The sequence below is a fragment of the Colias croceus genome, chromosome 9 (assembly GCF_905220415.1).
Source record: "Colias croceus chromosome 9, ilColCroc2.1".
NCBI classification, from domain to species: domain Eukaryota; kingdom Metazoa; phylum Arthropoda; class Insecta; order Lepidoptera; family Pieridae; genus Colias; species Colias croceus.
Window position 1 is genome coordinate 4,234,264 of NC_059545.1, and position 17,060 is coordinate 4,251,323.

Here is a 17,060-nt window from a genome sequence, read left to right on the forward strand (position 1 = left end):
AAAATGATATAAAAAGGTAATCTTCAAATTGTATTATGATTACACGCTGAATGAAGGTCTCAAAACTGCCTCAAGCACGATTATTTCTGTTCATTAATACGAAAAAGTCAATTCCACTGCTTTAACAATGTTAATGTCAGGAAATGCGGAAAACAAGAATTCCAAAAATAATTAATGGCGATTTTTTTCAATCAAATACACTGTATTTCTCTGACAATTGCACATGAATTTTAATGCTATAAAGGTTATCACCATCTTTGGCACCGCCGAAACTTTTGTTATTGACACTAATTATGCGAAAAAATTTACACTGATTTTCCTCTTCGGATGTGATTTAAAATGCGTGTCGCGTAAAGCTCAATTTTTAACAAAGGCCAGGGTTTTGGATAGTATTCGTTATAGACCTATGACCTAACAATATTTAATTATTTAGCATTCAGTACCTACTCGTATTAAAAGGACATTAAATATTTTCTTTGTACTTCACCATTATTGTAAGAGGCATTGATTTGGCACGTAAGTAACTACCTAAGTACAAAAAAAATAATAATTAAAATTTGTAACTATGTAGTTAGCATATTAATTATCAGTCAAATTATAGCAGTTATAATTAATGAGAATTAATATTGGTAATCTTCCCATGCCTTCGTTATGGGCATAATAAAATGAACGGATATACTTATGCAAATTTTTACAAGAGTAGTAGTCCGATAGTCCGATAAAATATTTATTAATTGATTAATCATTTTTAACATCCGACAATGTTAATGTGATCCGACATGATAATGGTATCCGACAATGAAAGGATCCGAAGCAAATGACAAATATAACAAAAAATAGTAGAGCCTTGGCTTCAATTTATAATAAACAATTTAAACAACAACTTGTTAAAATCCGTAACTGCGTAAGTACCAATGACATTAGAATATACCTACTTATTACAAAATATGTTTTGAATATTAAATAATACATCATATTGTGTAGGAGTGCTCACAATTAATATTGAATAAAAAAGTAATTTGTAGTCGTAACAGCTTTATAGGAACAATCTTATAACATTTTTTATGAGAATATGTCATCGTAGTAACGTGACTTAGTATTATGTTTTGATTATATTTATCTACTAGCACGGTAATAAATGTCTTTAAAAGTACTATGGTCTAGTATATAAAACAAATAAGTACATAATATTGTATTGCATCAAATTGTAGATTATGATTATTAATTATGAAATCTGCAAAGCAAATTTTACCTATATAAGATGTATTTGTTCTGTATGTTGCTTCTACGAATTCTGTAGGCGTTATTATTTCATTAGTAAAGAGAAAATGATCCGTCGAACATCGTTTGATACATTCCTATGTTTATTGTGGAAATCCCATATACATAAAAACAAATTATAAGAATTGTAAGTAATCACTTAATAACGACTAATTTCATTGATCGATTTTTTCTTAATTCACTGAACACAATTCCTTGGCATGCCTTTCTAAGTTATATTTACTATTGCAACGTGAATGATAACAGTGTGAACTCATTTAGCAATTTCCTTGAAAAATAGCACAATATATTCCCACAGAATTAATGTGTTGTACAACAAGATAAACCTGCTGTGTTAATAAGTTGAAATAAAACATACCCTATACTACCACTTTTCCTTTTCTTCGTATGATTGCTTTTATTATTTAAGCATAATTTCAGACTCGGCAAATAACAGGTTTTAATTAACTGCCGTTTTTCAATAAAAAGGTGTAACTATGTATATAATGCACGGACACAATTAATAATTATAATTAAAAAATAGGTATAAATACCTACTTTACCTATACAATTTCGAGATACATTTTTTATGCTTTTGCGATAAGTATATGACTTTAAATGTGGTTCTGTATGAAAATGTAATGCATTTTGTACACGTTGAAAGATCGACAAACGCATAGGTAAATAAAACACAAAATGACTGAAAGCACTTTATTACATATTAATAATTAATTATTATCTATAACAGTCACTCCACCCAATTTACAATCTGCTCTATTTTTGCAAACTGCGACAGCTCTCCAGAGATAGTATGTTAAAGTCTTAGATTACAAAATAAAGTACAGATGGAGCATGACAACCGCCCGTCGCCCTTGTCAAAGAAAATACGAAATCAAAAACAAATACGTCGCTGCACCATTGCTATAGCGCATATAATGTCATGCAATACGTCAAAAAGGGTTTGCAATTTTAGTAAAAAAATGCCGTCTTGTGATAATAAAACGCTGTAAAATTTGTTCCCGAAAACAAAAAAAAAGATAAAACATCGTTTCACAGGTTTTCTGTAGATTATTTGGCTGATTTATTTCTATAATACGAATAATAATTTTACAGATATGAAGGAATACAAAACTTCAACGTATGTTGCCAGTATTTTGAAAATGAATTTGCCATTTTTATTGGTAAAACGGTAAAATGGTTAAAAGATCTTCAGGATAATGCTGTTGGATTTTTCGATCGTGAATGTGATTATTTGTATAGTGCACTAAAGGTTCATAATAATTATTAGATTATTTTAATAAGCATAATACATTATTTTGTTACTTTTATAAAGCTTAAAAACGTCATAGTCGTTTTCGCTAGCGATTTAATTTATGTGAACTCCATGATGGATATGATGAAAATAAAATGTCCCGTATTCTCGACTATTCGTATTTCGTAACTACCGCTATTCGTATTCATATATTATGAAAAATAAAAAATAATATAATTATTATAGTTAATATTGAAACTTTTTTTATGTAACTAATTTATTTAATAAAAAATTGAATACAATTATTTTGTCCATATATAACTTTAGTAGGCAGGTACTTTATGTAATAAAAGAATTTAAATAAAAATTAAAACTTGACTTCTCATTTATGTATATAGCCTACGTCACTACCGCCACTAACATAATAATTCAGATCATTGCAATGAAACCTCACCACTCAAAATCGGTCCAACGGCTTATACTGCAGGGCGTGTCAAAGAAATATTATACATACATACATAAACTCGAAAAACATAACCCTCTTTTTTCCGTAGTCGGGGAAAAAATTGGGAAATTTTTCAATATCTGGCAACATTACACGCACACAGAAGCACCGTGTACGTACAGTGCAGCGGTGAAATGACAGCACACATAGCTTTATTGAAAATGACGATAAATTATTCGGTTTAGTTCGGCAACGCTCCATCTGTCTTTTATTTTGTAATCTAAGGTTAAAGTTCCTATAATAGAGCCATTTTAATAGGCAACATTTGACAGTTCAACAAAATTCAACAACGTAACCTAGTAACGACGACATAGAATAGCATGATATTTCGTTTTGTTAGAACTACACATTTGGTTAACTTTTTTCAATTATGATTACATATTTATAATAATAATGACCGAAACAAGTAATTTTAAGATTTCATTTTACTGATAAACCATACTTAACATAATAAACAATTTCTGAATTGAAGAACTACGTCGCTACAATTTTGTGTCAATAAACCTTTTTTCTTTTTAAATACCAGAGACGTTACTCTAAAAATTGATATCTGACATCTAGAATCGAATGCATTGATTACCTATGAATAAAAATCATCATAAATTAATAAATTCGATTGACAAATGTTTCAAATCCATATCGATTAATTCACTTTAATCGATGTTTTTAAGCAGGTTACCTCTCTTCGAAGATAAAATTGATAGACGTCAAATGTTGCCTATTAAATTGGCTCGACTATAGGCAGTGTAATAAAGACACAATGAATAACGCTTTATTATTATATGTATACAATATAACTATAATAATCCTTCCATTTCTTTCATAAACTGCATATACGCGTCATCTTTGCTGGGCGCTTGTTTCGGCACTTCGGGTCTATGTAGAGTTGTCTTTAGTTCCGGTTTATTCTTCTTGTCTTCACGTTTAACTCGAAGAGCTGAAGGAACGAATCTCGTGACGTCAGCTGATAAGTTTCTTATCTGTGGCTTCGCGCTTATGGTCGCACCTGAAAAAGAAACGCGTTAAATATCGACTCTGGTATTTTCTTAGCATGAAGAAAACTAATCATGTCAATCTAACAATATTAGTCAGTTGTTTTGATCACTAATGATATAAAGTATTAACATTCATTTGCTTTTCTATAAGTAATAAAAATAATTTTAACTACATGCGAATAGCAGTCAAAACATGATATAATACGGAGATACATTCAATTTCTATAACAAAATATAAACTATTAAAGAAATTGAAAAGTCTTATTTAAAATATTACATTATCCTGAATAATACAATCAGGATGAAGAATAAGCTACACAAAAAAATCTCAATATATAATAAATATCTAAAAAAAAGAGTGTGTGTACTTATTTACACGCGTTAGAAGTTATATGTACTTCATTGGCATAAGGAAAAAATATATAAAATAAATATAATAAATATACAACTTGAACATAGTTATCAATTTTCATACCACCTAGAACTAACTTCATGCTGTTAAATTTAGGTGTCGGTGTGCGCGGGCATCGTAAAAATTCACTCTCATCATTTTTCTCCATCTGCATCGCGCCAAAAGAAGTATAACTTCAAAAATCCTCATATTAAGCAATAACACGACTTACTTTGCGGCGCGTCCTTCTTCTGTATAAGCTGTGGAGCGGCCGTCAGCACGGACACGTGCGGTGGGGGCGGGGGCACCAGGGGCCTCAGTAGCCTCGGCGGGGCCCCGGGCGGGGGGCCCGGCGGCCGCAGGGGCCCTCTACCCGGCAGCCCGGGCGGGGGCCCCGGCGGCATCGTGCCCAGCGGCAATGTCGGCACACCCGGCGGGGCTCCCGGCGGGGCCCCCGGCGGACGCATCATCGGCGGCCGCAGACCTGCACCACATCATACATTAACTAAATAACTACACGTATACGCGTCCAATACGTATACGATTATGCGAAGCGAGCAAAGCAAATTTTGAAGGCTTGGCGTGGAAGCTTCAAAATTGTTTCCAAACCAACAGTCAACATGTTGCTGAGAACCGAAAATTTATATGGATTTTTAAAATATTAAGACATATTACCACTCCTGAACTCATTAACCAAATTTATAAATCTCTTGTACAATCTGTAATTAGCTATTGCATCCCTATCTGGGGTGGAGCAAATAAAACTAAACTCTTGGATGTGGAACGTGGCCATCGTTGTCTACTTAAAGTGATGCACTTTAAACCGCGAAGGTTTTCAACTTCGGAGCTATATAAAATCTGCGATGTTCTAACAGTTAGACAGTTGTACATTTTTTCGGTTACTACTAAAATTCGTAAAATATCTCCTTTTGACAAATTAACTGAAAATAGAAGGAGAAAGTAAGACGTTTTTAACACCATAATATGTACTAAAACAGTTTTTGCTAAACACCAATTTAAAGCTAGGTCCATCTACCTCTATAATCGTCTTAATAATATTTTAGATATACATAGACTTAATCATCGTGATTTTAAAAAAACAGTTATTCAATATTTGAAAATACTTTCCTATGAGGATACTGAGGCGCTTCTACACTACATTTTATAATTTTTAATAGCTCATACATACCCAAACATACACACACACACACACACACACACACACACACACACACACGCACACGCACACACACACATACACACACACTCACTCACAGACATACATCTGCACACGTATTATGTTTGTAAACTCTAGTTAAGGAAGAGCGGGTCCTCCTGACACAGGTTTTGTAAACTTACTAGGAGGACTCATCCATTTTCTGTATATGAAAACTGTGTGTATGAGAAATAAATATATTTTCATTTTTCATTTTCAACCTTGCATATATAATTGTTGAAAGTTCTTTCGCGGCCAAGGACAAGGAGGGATATTTAAAAATGTCTAGCAACATTGCTGCTTGACTGTTGCTCAAAAAATGTTTTATCATGTTTTATTATACATCGTATATTTCATATGTTTCTTTCTTCAATCCGTTATTTATAGCCTTTCCCTCGGCGATCCATATTTATATGCGTAAGATCCGTTAACTGATGCGCGGTGGAAGCGATTACCATCAAGGGCCCCAATGACATCCTTTGCCGATGATGGTGTAGCGACACCTTGCTCTGAATCGCGCAAGCGAAATGTTTTCGCTACAGAGCATATACAACTTTCCGATATCATTCATCGGGGCCTTAACAGCTGGCCAGTCGAGTAGACTGGTCGAGGAGTCTCTTTATCGATGGAGGAATTCCACCTTCCTTACTGCATAATGAATAAAAAAAATGACATACCCGGGGGTAACATGGGCGGCGGTACGTTCCTCTCAGCGCCGGGCGGCTCGAGCATCTCGTGTGCGTGGTGCGCGTGCGCGTGCGCGTCCGTGTCGCTGTCCGAGTCACTGTCGCGCCCGTGGCTGAGGTGCGGTGGCCGTTTTAGTGCGGATAACCTAGGAATATCAATTAATTATAATATATGTATGTATTTGGTTTGTTCATTGTAGGAAACATAGACAAAGATATATACTATATTATTCAAAATATAGAAAAAATCATGATTTAGTCTATACTAAATGATGTTGATGAGGGAATATCCAGGATCTATATCTCTATATCCTGGATATTCCCTCATCTGGTGGTAAAATCAGTATTGATTGATGTAGGTCTCAGACCAAATTCTGTCTGTGTGTATCAAGCTTTTAATTAATTTCTGTCAAATCAAATCAAATTAATATTAGGTTGACTGTAATTCATATACATAGACGCAAACCCATAAAACATCTGCAAGCACAACACGGCGAATTCATTACTGATTCGATTTAATTAGAGGCAATAAGATGTATATACAATACAGCAGTAAACATTTACATAAAAACAAAATCTTATTATTAAATGTTTCACATAGTGAGTTTTTTCATGACGCAACTTAGCGATTTTATGACATAACATTTGTTTAAAGCAATAGTTAGATAGATAGCAACAAGAAGCTTATATCTTATACACTGGAGATTTCGGTATGAACATTTGACGTGTAACAAGAAAATTGTTGTGTTTTATCACTTTCACACCTAACTTGGTATTGCCACTGTTAATACGAAGTTTTCCCAAGGCTACTATGTATGCCGTAATATTCTGTGCAAAAGGTTAGTTTTTGTACATGAGTTTGTTGATAAATTGCCAACAACGTCATTCAGAAGCATTGTTGGATGAGACAATTATTATTTATGCTAAATAAAATAAGTATCTGGACCAATTATTAAAAAGCGATACTCCCTGATTATGGGTAGTTACCATAATAAAATTGTAGCAACTCTCACTTTGACAATATGGCATAAGTGTCAAAAAAATTGCGTCGCTTCGAATATTTAAGTTAATATTGTTGCGTATTTAATAAATATTTTCCGAATATAAATAATGTATTGTATTGTGAAAAATTGCAGAAGTGTTTGGACACCAAATTCTGGCATAGAATTTCACAGGCAAGTGTATATTTACGTTATTTACAATATTCCTCAATACTCCTGCATTTACCTGTTTAGAATCATTTCAATGGCAAAAATTGTAAAATTTTGCATCATTTTAGAAAGCAGTCATGTTAAATTTGTTATTTTCCTAATACTTTATCATTTTTCAACAAGTTTTCAATAAACAAAATTAACAAGTAAGGTAACCATGATGACAAGTTTTTATGGATAGTGAAGAGAATATATTGTAATAACAATATTATGATGAAATTTAGAACACCATTTTCAAGATTTTTACTAGTAATGAAACAACACTCGACATCGGTATTGCACTCACATCTAGTTATAAGATTGTTCGTTTTTACATTGAAATTTATACTTTTTTAACTTACCTCATTTTTTGTTTTAGGTATTTCAGCTTTCCAAAAAGTAAAATAAAAAGAAATATATGTGCCCATCAAGGGTAAAATTACTGAGGATTACGACCCAGAAAAAAATACCTTTTGAAAAATAAACTTTGTAAAGTTAGCTGAAATTTGTGCAAGGCGTTTATTATAAACAGTTTTTCTTTGATGATTTTGGCTTGAAATTGACCCGTCGAAGCAACGCGTTTAAAAAGAAGATCTGAGTAGCTTACAATTTGGTAAACAGCATCTGATGCAAAACACAACTTTCCTCTATTTACAAAGGATGTTAATGCTATATATCGGTTCATATCCAGGCTTTGTAGCCAAGAGTTATTTAAAATTATCATTCTATACCAATTAAAATTGTATGTACCTATAAAGTATGGCCAGTAATATTATAATATAATTAATACTGTTAAAAATATATGTCGTTATTATTTATAGACCATGATTTTTAGTTTTTTCTATTTCGAAAAATCCTGAATATACAAACCAGTGTGGTCACCCACAGAAAGAGACAAAAAACAACACTGACGTCATTCAAGGTTATATTTTCTTGTGACAAGTCAATGGTCATAGTGCAATCTCCAGTGTATTAGATATAAGCTTCTTGGATAGCAATAGGTAGGTATAGAAGTCGCAGAATCCAATGAAAAACAAAACACAAACCGCGCGTTCAAATCAGCCGCTCTATCCCTCTCTCGTTTCCTGTGCACCTCCTCCATTTCCTTCATGAAGTCGTCTATATTCTGTCCCGATAGCGCCAACATCCTCTGCTGCAGGGACGTTGGTTTGGGTGCTGGAGTTGCCGGCGTGGGGCTGGACGGTGCTTCTGTGTCGTCCATCGCTTCACCGTCCAGGTCTTCTGCTCTTTGTGCGGTTGGCGGTGGTATCTGGAACTTTTTTACATTAGTATAATTAAATTTTTTATTTATTAGTAAAACTTGAGTGCAATGCCTGTCACAAACTGTGTATAATATGAACTTTTGTGGTCTATTTTTAGATGAATTTGGCAATACTTATACAACATTAACAAAAGCGAGAGGCATTACATCATAAATATGTATAGTAACAAAATACAAATTAAACAAAAAAAATCGAATATGTAATTAGAGAAATATATTAAGTACATGTTATTGATTTACTTTTGGAGCAGTGGTGGCTCAGTGGTGAGTCCTCGGACTTCGAAAAGATAAGTCCGTGGTTCGAGACCAGGCGAGCGCGCAGGAAATAAATTGATTTTTCAATTTATCTGCGCATGTTGTAACATCACCACTGCTCGAACGGTGAAGGAAAACATCGTGAGGAAACCGAAGAATTAAAAAGTTCGACGACATGTGTCATCCGCCAACACGCACTTGGCCAGCGTGGTGGATTATGGCCTGTACCCTCATAGGAGGCCCGTGTCCCAGCAGTGGGAACGTATATGGGCTGATGATGATGATGATGATTTACTTTTATGGTTAATGTCTGGATGAAATAGCTCACAATCTGTCTATGCAATAATCTGATATGTGACATTTAATGTAAAGATTTTAATAAAGGTTCCTGTAAGGGCTCCTGTAAGAGCAGCTGTTTAATAAAATCAAGTTACTCTTCTATAAAATAAATTGACACAAGGACTAAGGAGTAATATGCAAATCTTTAAATTAATTTTAAAATACCCACATGCATTCCTGGAGGTCCTTCGTCGGTTATATCTGAGAACCGCAGGGTCTTCTTCTCCACAATCTTCATATTCATGACTTCAGCTATAAGTGAACTGTAATCTGGAGGATGTCCAGGCGGCACTCCTGGAGGTTCTATACCAGCTGGTCTCTCCTATGAAAATAATTCCAATGGTAGAAAAAAATAAATTGATATTAACCTTATTAAGAACTTTTAAATCTAAAAAATACTACTTCCTACTAAAAAACTATACTACTATATACTATACTACTAACCTATAATCTTGATAAAGGTTTGTATGTTTGTTTTTCTATCACGCGAAAACCACTGAACAGATGTTGATGATACTTGTCAAATTGGCAGTGATGTGTATAAGAATATCATATAATTTATAGAAGTATGTGTTTTACCCCAGACTTAAATTTAAGAAAATAAAATAGAAAATAAAGACAAAATCAATCTGTTTTTAGCTGAACAATTAGAGTAAAGTCTGTTTCATACTCATAATAACAATCTATACTGATGCTATAAATTACTAACTTTATAAGCAGAATCCTTCTTTAATATTGGTTTAACAGGTGCGTTTGGATGCAATGAATCTGCTGGCAGGGGAATTTGCAGGGGAAGATTTCCAAACAATATATTATCAGGAATCTGAAAAAATTATTTATGTTACACATCACCATATAAAACAAAATTATATTTCAAATCAAATCAAATCAAATTGTTTATTTGGAACACAACAACACATTACAAAAACTTTATGCACGATGGCACCCATAAAAGCTTAAATAAGCTGCGGCACAGGTGCCAACGCCCACCTCCAAACATTAGTAGTTCCACTAATCAAATTTTAAATTTGATTAGTGGAACTACTAATGTTTGGAGGTGGGCGTTCAATCAAAATCAAATTTTAAAATTTGATTAGTGGAACTACTAATGTTTGGAGGCGGGCGGGCGTTTATTTTATTTATGTTGTTCTATAATAAAGATAATATAAAGATACTATCAACTCATTTATTTTAACTCAAATTTTAAACATTTAAGATGGTTAGACAACAACAAATTTCAATACATTTATGGAAGTGAAATTTCTTTAGATGTGTTGAGAGCAAAATTTTAAGGTCGCATCACAGCAACACTTCATGGAAGAAGTCGTCGATTTTTGTATCTTTGATTCCTACCGAAGGAGTTTCACTTCTGATACATGAGCTTGACACACTCTTTTTTTATTAGTTATCCATACTAATATTATAAATGCGCAAGTAACTCTGTCTGTCTGTCTGTTACTCAATAACGCCTAAACTACTGAACCAATTTGCATGAAATTTGGTATGGAGATATTTTGATACCCGAGAAAGGACATAGGCTACCTTTTATTGCGAAATATGTACCACGGGAGAAGCTGGGCCAGACCTCTAGTAGGTTATATTTGTAATTATGTTACCTCTAAAGTTGGTAGAGGAATATCATCCACTTGCACAGATTGTGCATGCTTCACAGATTCATAATATGATATTAAATGTGCTCTTCTTTTCTCATAATCTGTTTCTTGCCGCTTTAATTCAATCCATTTTTCTGGGTCGTCTTTATCCTAAAAAAGAAAGGAGGTCACTTTGATTTTTACGTACAATATATAAATGCAAATGGTAATGGGATAAACTTAATATATTATCACCTTTAATTTAATATTATTATGGTTGTATGGATGAGAAATACAATAAACATACCAGGAACAAATACTTACATACATCTTGAGCACTCTATCAAATGTTTCTTTTAACTTTTTTCGCTTTTCCTTTAACACCTTCTCGTTTAGTGGTGATGGTTGTAACACATTATATTCTGTAAAAATGCATTTAATATAGTTAAGGTTATACATGAAAGTATACTACAAACCTTTTTACCATATTTTATATTATAAGATAATTAATATACCCATTTCATCGATCTTTTGCAATTCTTCCAAAATTTGTGTAGGGTCTTTCATCTTCAGAACTGCAGCTCTTACCATTTGACGTTGCCTCTTATTTTTCTTTAGTTCTTTCTTTCTGGCTTCCTTACCTTTAAATTTAAGTGGTTTAAGCATTTAATAAAGTTATATTAATTGAATAGCTTGTAGTAATGAAACGAATTTTAGACTTACGTGCTTGATCCGTAGGATTCATGTATTTACCACTCTTGGTGGTATTTATTGAGCGTCGCCCCATCTTAAGTACTTATTTAATATAAACTTTCCTGAACAATTCTAGAAAGTGTAAATAATAAGAGATTTAGGTTTTCTTCCACTATATTATATACCTATATCAAGACGAAACTGCAAAGTGCAATTTGCAAACACCATTACCCTCAGGGGGGGGACACTTAGAACAAACTGACATTTATTAAAGAAAGCCACGCGATCTATACTTTGGCGAGTAAAAACTTATTTAAATAAGTTTATATTAAATCCCCAAAAGATGGCATCGCACTTTCCGAAGTTTTTGCAAAGTGAATAAAGATATTTAAATAAATGGAAATTATTCTTTAAACATTGTTTTATTTTAATAGATCGAATGCATGTCTTACTTTTTTTCAAATTCCAATAAATAATTTTGCGATTTCAATCGCTTCCTAAGGTATCAAATTAATAAACTTGCAACATCTTCTGAAAGCTTCTCAGTGTTGTCCTATATGAAATTAATGCAGTAAAATAAGGCAAATGAAAACCTTTCTTTATTCAAAGTTTAAATGAATTAGAACAATAATCTCAGATTTTTAATTCAGTACCTATCTTATCTAGAACTATAATTATTCAGGAAAATATTTTACATAAAAAAATAGTGCGTCTAACTAAATAAAATACTGAAAACGTCTTATTTAATTTACATGAAAAGTGTTAAATATGATTTATTAATTGGTAACATTGACTAACTTTTTTTTTGTAATTTGTATTTGATAATTCTGTCATAAAATGGCGGCGACTATACGTGAACGGTGAAGTTTATTTACGTTAAAATTACTTAATTAGTTCATTTTGTTGATAATCGTGTGAAGTTTATAGTTCTCGTGAAAGTGTGGTGAAAGTGCGTTGAATCGAGCCCTACGTTCAGGCTTTCAAAACGTTTTACTGAAAATTATGTGCACGGACAGTTTTGTTTTAGATAAGTACTTAAAAATATGTAATATTACAATATGTGAAAGCATTTAAAAAATAAAGAACTAATTTCTTTTATTGTCGTTTTCTTCATTATCCTTAGTAAGTACTTCAATTTGTTTTAAGAAATTTGACTGAATTATACCTATTTAGCACTTCCAAATATCTCATTTTTAAAGACTCCGTATTTATATTCATATAATGAAACTAATATAAATACTAATTATATAAGCTAATTATCTTGTAATTATTACAACTGAAAAGTTTTTTTTTAAATCACCTAAATCTTTAAAAACCATCCATTTTGTAATCATTTAGATCTTAGTCTTATTTCTAAAATGTTGAAAATAAATGATAATCAGTTGTAGGTATTCTCTGAAACAATATCGCTCTCCTATTTCAATAACGACGCAAATATAATATGTGAGCATTTATTCCAGGCACATATTATTTTTGCCTGAAATGATTATTCAAATTAAATTGCGTCGTTATTTATAGAAGAGTAGTGATAAAAAAAATATACCTACTACCTATGTATATTAACGTATATAGGTCTACCAGAATCTGATGGCATATTTATATTTAAGAAATAAAAGATTTTCATGTGGCAACTTATTTGACAACTATCAAATTGTTTGTCAAATTATTTGTCTTTTTTGCAGTTGATGAATAATTTTTAGGATTTTGTCTAAAAAATCTTCGAAAATGTCGAAAAAGCCGCTGCGATCACAAGCAAGAGGTCTTGTTTATAATGTCTATAGAAAAACATTCGTTGAAGAAGGGTCAAACACATCACAATTTTCAATTTTGAAGATTTTATTGGTAAATTGGACTTACCCGTTTTGATACTTTAAATTACAAAATATTATATGTAGGTAACTATAATATTGTTTGTTGATTAGAATATAATTTTATGAACTTATTACAGGAGTTTCCAATACGGCTATTCGTCAAGTCCAAGCTGTCCTAGTCAATTTTATAATGTGTATATCTGTAATAATTACGAAAATAAACATAGTTTTATTTTTTTTTTTTTTATTTTATAAAAAATTATTTAAGCAGTTTTGATCTACATTATATCATTATATCGATATTTTCACATGGCATACTGGTAATGAATATACAAATATAGGTATGTGTAAATAATAATATGTATTACCTGTATAAAAGTAATATGTATAATTGTATATTATACATGTAAGTATGTACCTACATAATATTAAGTGGATATCTCATTATTAAGAATTGATTAAGATTGTCCACTTATGTAATGTGACTAATTATATTGAGATCAAAATAAAAAATAAGCAGTATCAAGATCGTTCAGTCCATTTTCCCCAGGGTTGCACACTCTAAATTTTGATTTCCCTAATTGCCATCAGATTCTGGTTTACCTATATATGTATGTAGGTATATGGAATTAGTTCTAACCCCAAAATCCAGAGGGCTCATTGTCGCCAGTCAAAGTCAAATAGGTTGGCCTTCATATGCTTCAAGAGGGCTCTCTATGCCCTATTATACATTATACTCTTTGATTACCCTAATACCTATCCATTTATTCATTGATGACAATTGACAGCTTGATTTAATGTTGCCACCAGTTATAATAATAAATAAAGTACTCTGTGGTTGCCACTTGCCAGTGTCATGAAAGCAAGTTGATATCGTTTTTAAAATTTTATACCACACAGTAATAATCTTTTTTTCGAGTTCTACACATACAAAATATATTTTTACAGTTTTCAATCAAACTTATAAAATACAAAAAATGCAACGCAGCTGAAGAAGTTTTCATTAAACAATTAATATCGTTCGGTTCTAGAATGGATCATGAAATTATTGTTATGATCATTGTCAAATTAGTTGTACATACTTTAAAAAAAATAGGCAATATTATATATTTTATGTTTATGAAATAAAGATGGGAGTGATGGGAAATAAAAATGTGCTTGTCAACTTTTCTTTTCTCAAATATTAGGACATAAATCAGGGATTTTGGTTTAGATCAAGAAGCTTATATCCTCTAATTTAGATAGACAAGTTTTTTATCACAGGTTTTTAAGCTATTGCATAGCTTCTATCGCGGGCTGTGATCGCGGGCCTTGAGCGCGGGGACCGAATCCAGAAATTCCGTAACGAAAAAACCTCACGAGGTGTGGCTTGAAGGCATAGCATATCTTTACCGCGGCAATCCCCGAGTGCCACACGTCTTTTTTACACGATTTTATTATATTTTAAAAAGTAGGGAACTCATACGCTTAGCTCATACGACTGTCTTACCTACCTATTTATTATACACTGTGGCACGTAAAACTTGTAAAGCACAGATCTATTGTAAAGGCAAATGTTTGGTATAATCACAATTTTACTAAGTACAAAAAATTGCAGAAAACGAATTTTATGACATATGCATTGGTAATTTAATATTTACGAAGGCGACATTTATTTACATCCTATTTTTTTTTCCTTCCCGAGAAATTTCTCATTATGAGCAGTATTATTATAAAATTTACTTATTTTTTATTAAATCTATTAAAAATAAGTAAATTACTCTGTACTCAAGGTGACTGACTGACTATCTATCAACGCACACGGCACAGCCCATATCACTGGAATCGGCAGAACCAGGTGCAATTTGGCATCCATGATCCAGGTAGATGTTGAGACAAGCAACCGTTAAAAAAGGATTTTGATCAATTCTACCCCCAAAGGGGATGAATAGGGAATGAAAGTTTGTACTGCATGAAAATTTATCTTTTCCGCACAAGCCCTCATCATTAGGTATTATCTTGCAACGACAGCAACAGCTAGTTGGATTACCTATAATATCAACAAATAAAATCCAAAAGAATGATATACATTAATACATAGCATAAGAACATAACACAGGCTTATTTACAATTGCTAGCTTTCCACCCGCAGCTTCGCCCGCGCAGACAAAGAAAAACCCGCATAGTCCCGTTCCCGTGGGATTTACGGGATAAAACCTATCCTATTACCCGGGGTAAAAATTAGCCTATGTCCTTTCTCGGTTATCAAAATATCTCTTGGTTCAGTAGTTAAGACGTGATTGAGTAACAGACAGACAGACAGACAGAGAATTACTTTCGCATTTATAATATTAAGTATGGATTTATGCATGTACATTTTTAATGTGTTATGTTTTATTTCTAAAAACAAATTATTATTAGTAATTATTAGTTTTTATGCAATTGATCTTTTAGAACTTTATTATGATGCAATATGTAGGTAAGTATATTATATAGATAGTAATTTTATGATAAAATGTTGTAAGTATAGGTACCTGTTTTAAACAGTTTAATTTATTCTACCTATATCGTACCTACCTATACCTAAAAGAAATGTAGAGCACAACTATTTTGAGTTATTTCCTAAATGATGGGTAGATAATAGATATACTTACATAATTATAATTTCTATAAAATCCTAATATTTCAATTAAATACTTGCCTTTTATAAAAAATTGACTACGCGGTACGCCCAATGTTATAAAATATTATAATATAATAATTAATTAAATTAATAATAGGTACTTATATAGAGCACATAATTAGGTACCTATTACCATTGGTCTACACAGTTTGTGTTTTTGCTCAATAGTTTCGATGATATTGTATTATAATAACATACCTATTAATGGATAATTCGTAAAATATGATAATTTATCGTCAATAAATAAATCCGTTAGGTAACACCAGCTATTAATTTCATTACATTTTTATGGTAATTATAAACATAATCATCGTATCTTCGTCTTATAGTATAGTACCTATTTGATTTCCTTTGGTATTGAAGCATGTAGGATTTACTATTAGGTTAGTTTTCGACCTACAAAATTATATTGTTATAGACTTATAAAAAGCAAAGTAACAATAAGATAATTGTTTTATTTATTATGTAAGTAATCGTCGCTGATACTAATTGACATATAGTTATTATCATTTAAATATATTTTGGCTCTATTTTAGTACTTAGTTCTAAATGAGCCTAGCGCCAGACTGAACATATAGAATATAGATGCTTAGATAGTGTTATTAGTATTTACGCGAGACGGCATCGGCAGCGACGCTTGTATTACGTTGTTTCACGTACTACGCCAAACTCACACAAACAAACTTTTACGAGACATCCACTACAACTTCTGCACAAATACCTACGTTCATATACCCAACTACTCACTGATTTCATTCATATATCGAAACTAGACCTCTGTCTCTATCTCACTCGCACTGAGGCATTGTGTGACAGAGTGAATGAAAGAGCGATACTTTCTCTGACGGAATAGCGTTTGTTGAACCAATTCGTCGCGTCGTTCGGTTCGGTCGAAGTCTCGCTCGCTCCCTCGCGCAGTGGCAGTGAACGC

General features: G+C 32.3%; 1 protein-coding gene across 2 annotated transcripts; it reads right to left on the reverse strand.

The window, feature by feature from the left end:
* Positions 1-3,749: 3,749 nt before the first annotated feature.
* On the reverse strand, positions 3,750-11,884 carry LOC123694204 (WW domain-binding protein 11). Of its 2 annotated transcripts, none has more exons than XM_045639564.1 (10): positions 11,687-11,884; positions 11,479-11,604; positions 11,288-11,385; positions 10,988-11,134; positions 10,081-10,194; positions 9,541-9,693; positions 8,542-8,765; positions 6,297-6,451; positions 4,636-4,887; positions 3,750-4,023 (listed from the first exon to the last, which is right to left on the reverse strand). In XM_045639564.1, the coding sequence occupies exons 1-10, from the start codon at positions 11,748-11,750 to the stop codon at positions 3,815-3,817; spliced, it is 1,542 nt and encodes a 513-aa protein (XP_045495520.1). In that variant the 5' UTR covers positions 11,751-11,884; the 3' UTR covers positions 3,750-3,814. The 2 variants fall into 2 exon arrangements, with proteins under 2 accessions (XP_045495520.1, XP_045495519.1); XM_045639563.1 differs by having other exon boundaries at positions 8,542-8,771.
* Positions 11,885-17,060: the final 5,176 nt, after the last annotated feature.

What these genes read in the sequence shown, in the direction of transcription:
- LOC123694204 (XM_045639563.1), bottom strand. Translation starts at nt 11,750, where the DNA reads ATGGGGCGACGCTCAATAAATACCACCAAGAGTGGTAAATACATGAAT. An exon ending in GCGGCTGATTTGAACGCGCG is followed by an intron (nt 6,452 to 8,541) that starts GTTTGTGTTTTG and finishes TGATATTCCTAG; the next exon opens with GTTATCCGCACTAAAACGGC. An exon ending in GAAGAAGGACGCGCCGCAAA is followed by an intron (nt 4,024 to 4,635) that starts GTAAGTCGTGTT and finishes TTTCTTTTTCAG; the next exon opens with GTGCGACCATAAGCGCGAAG.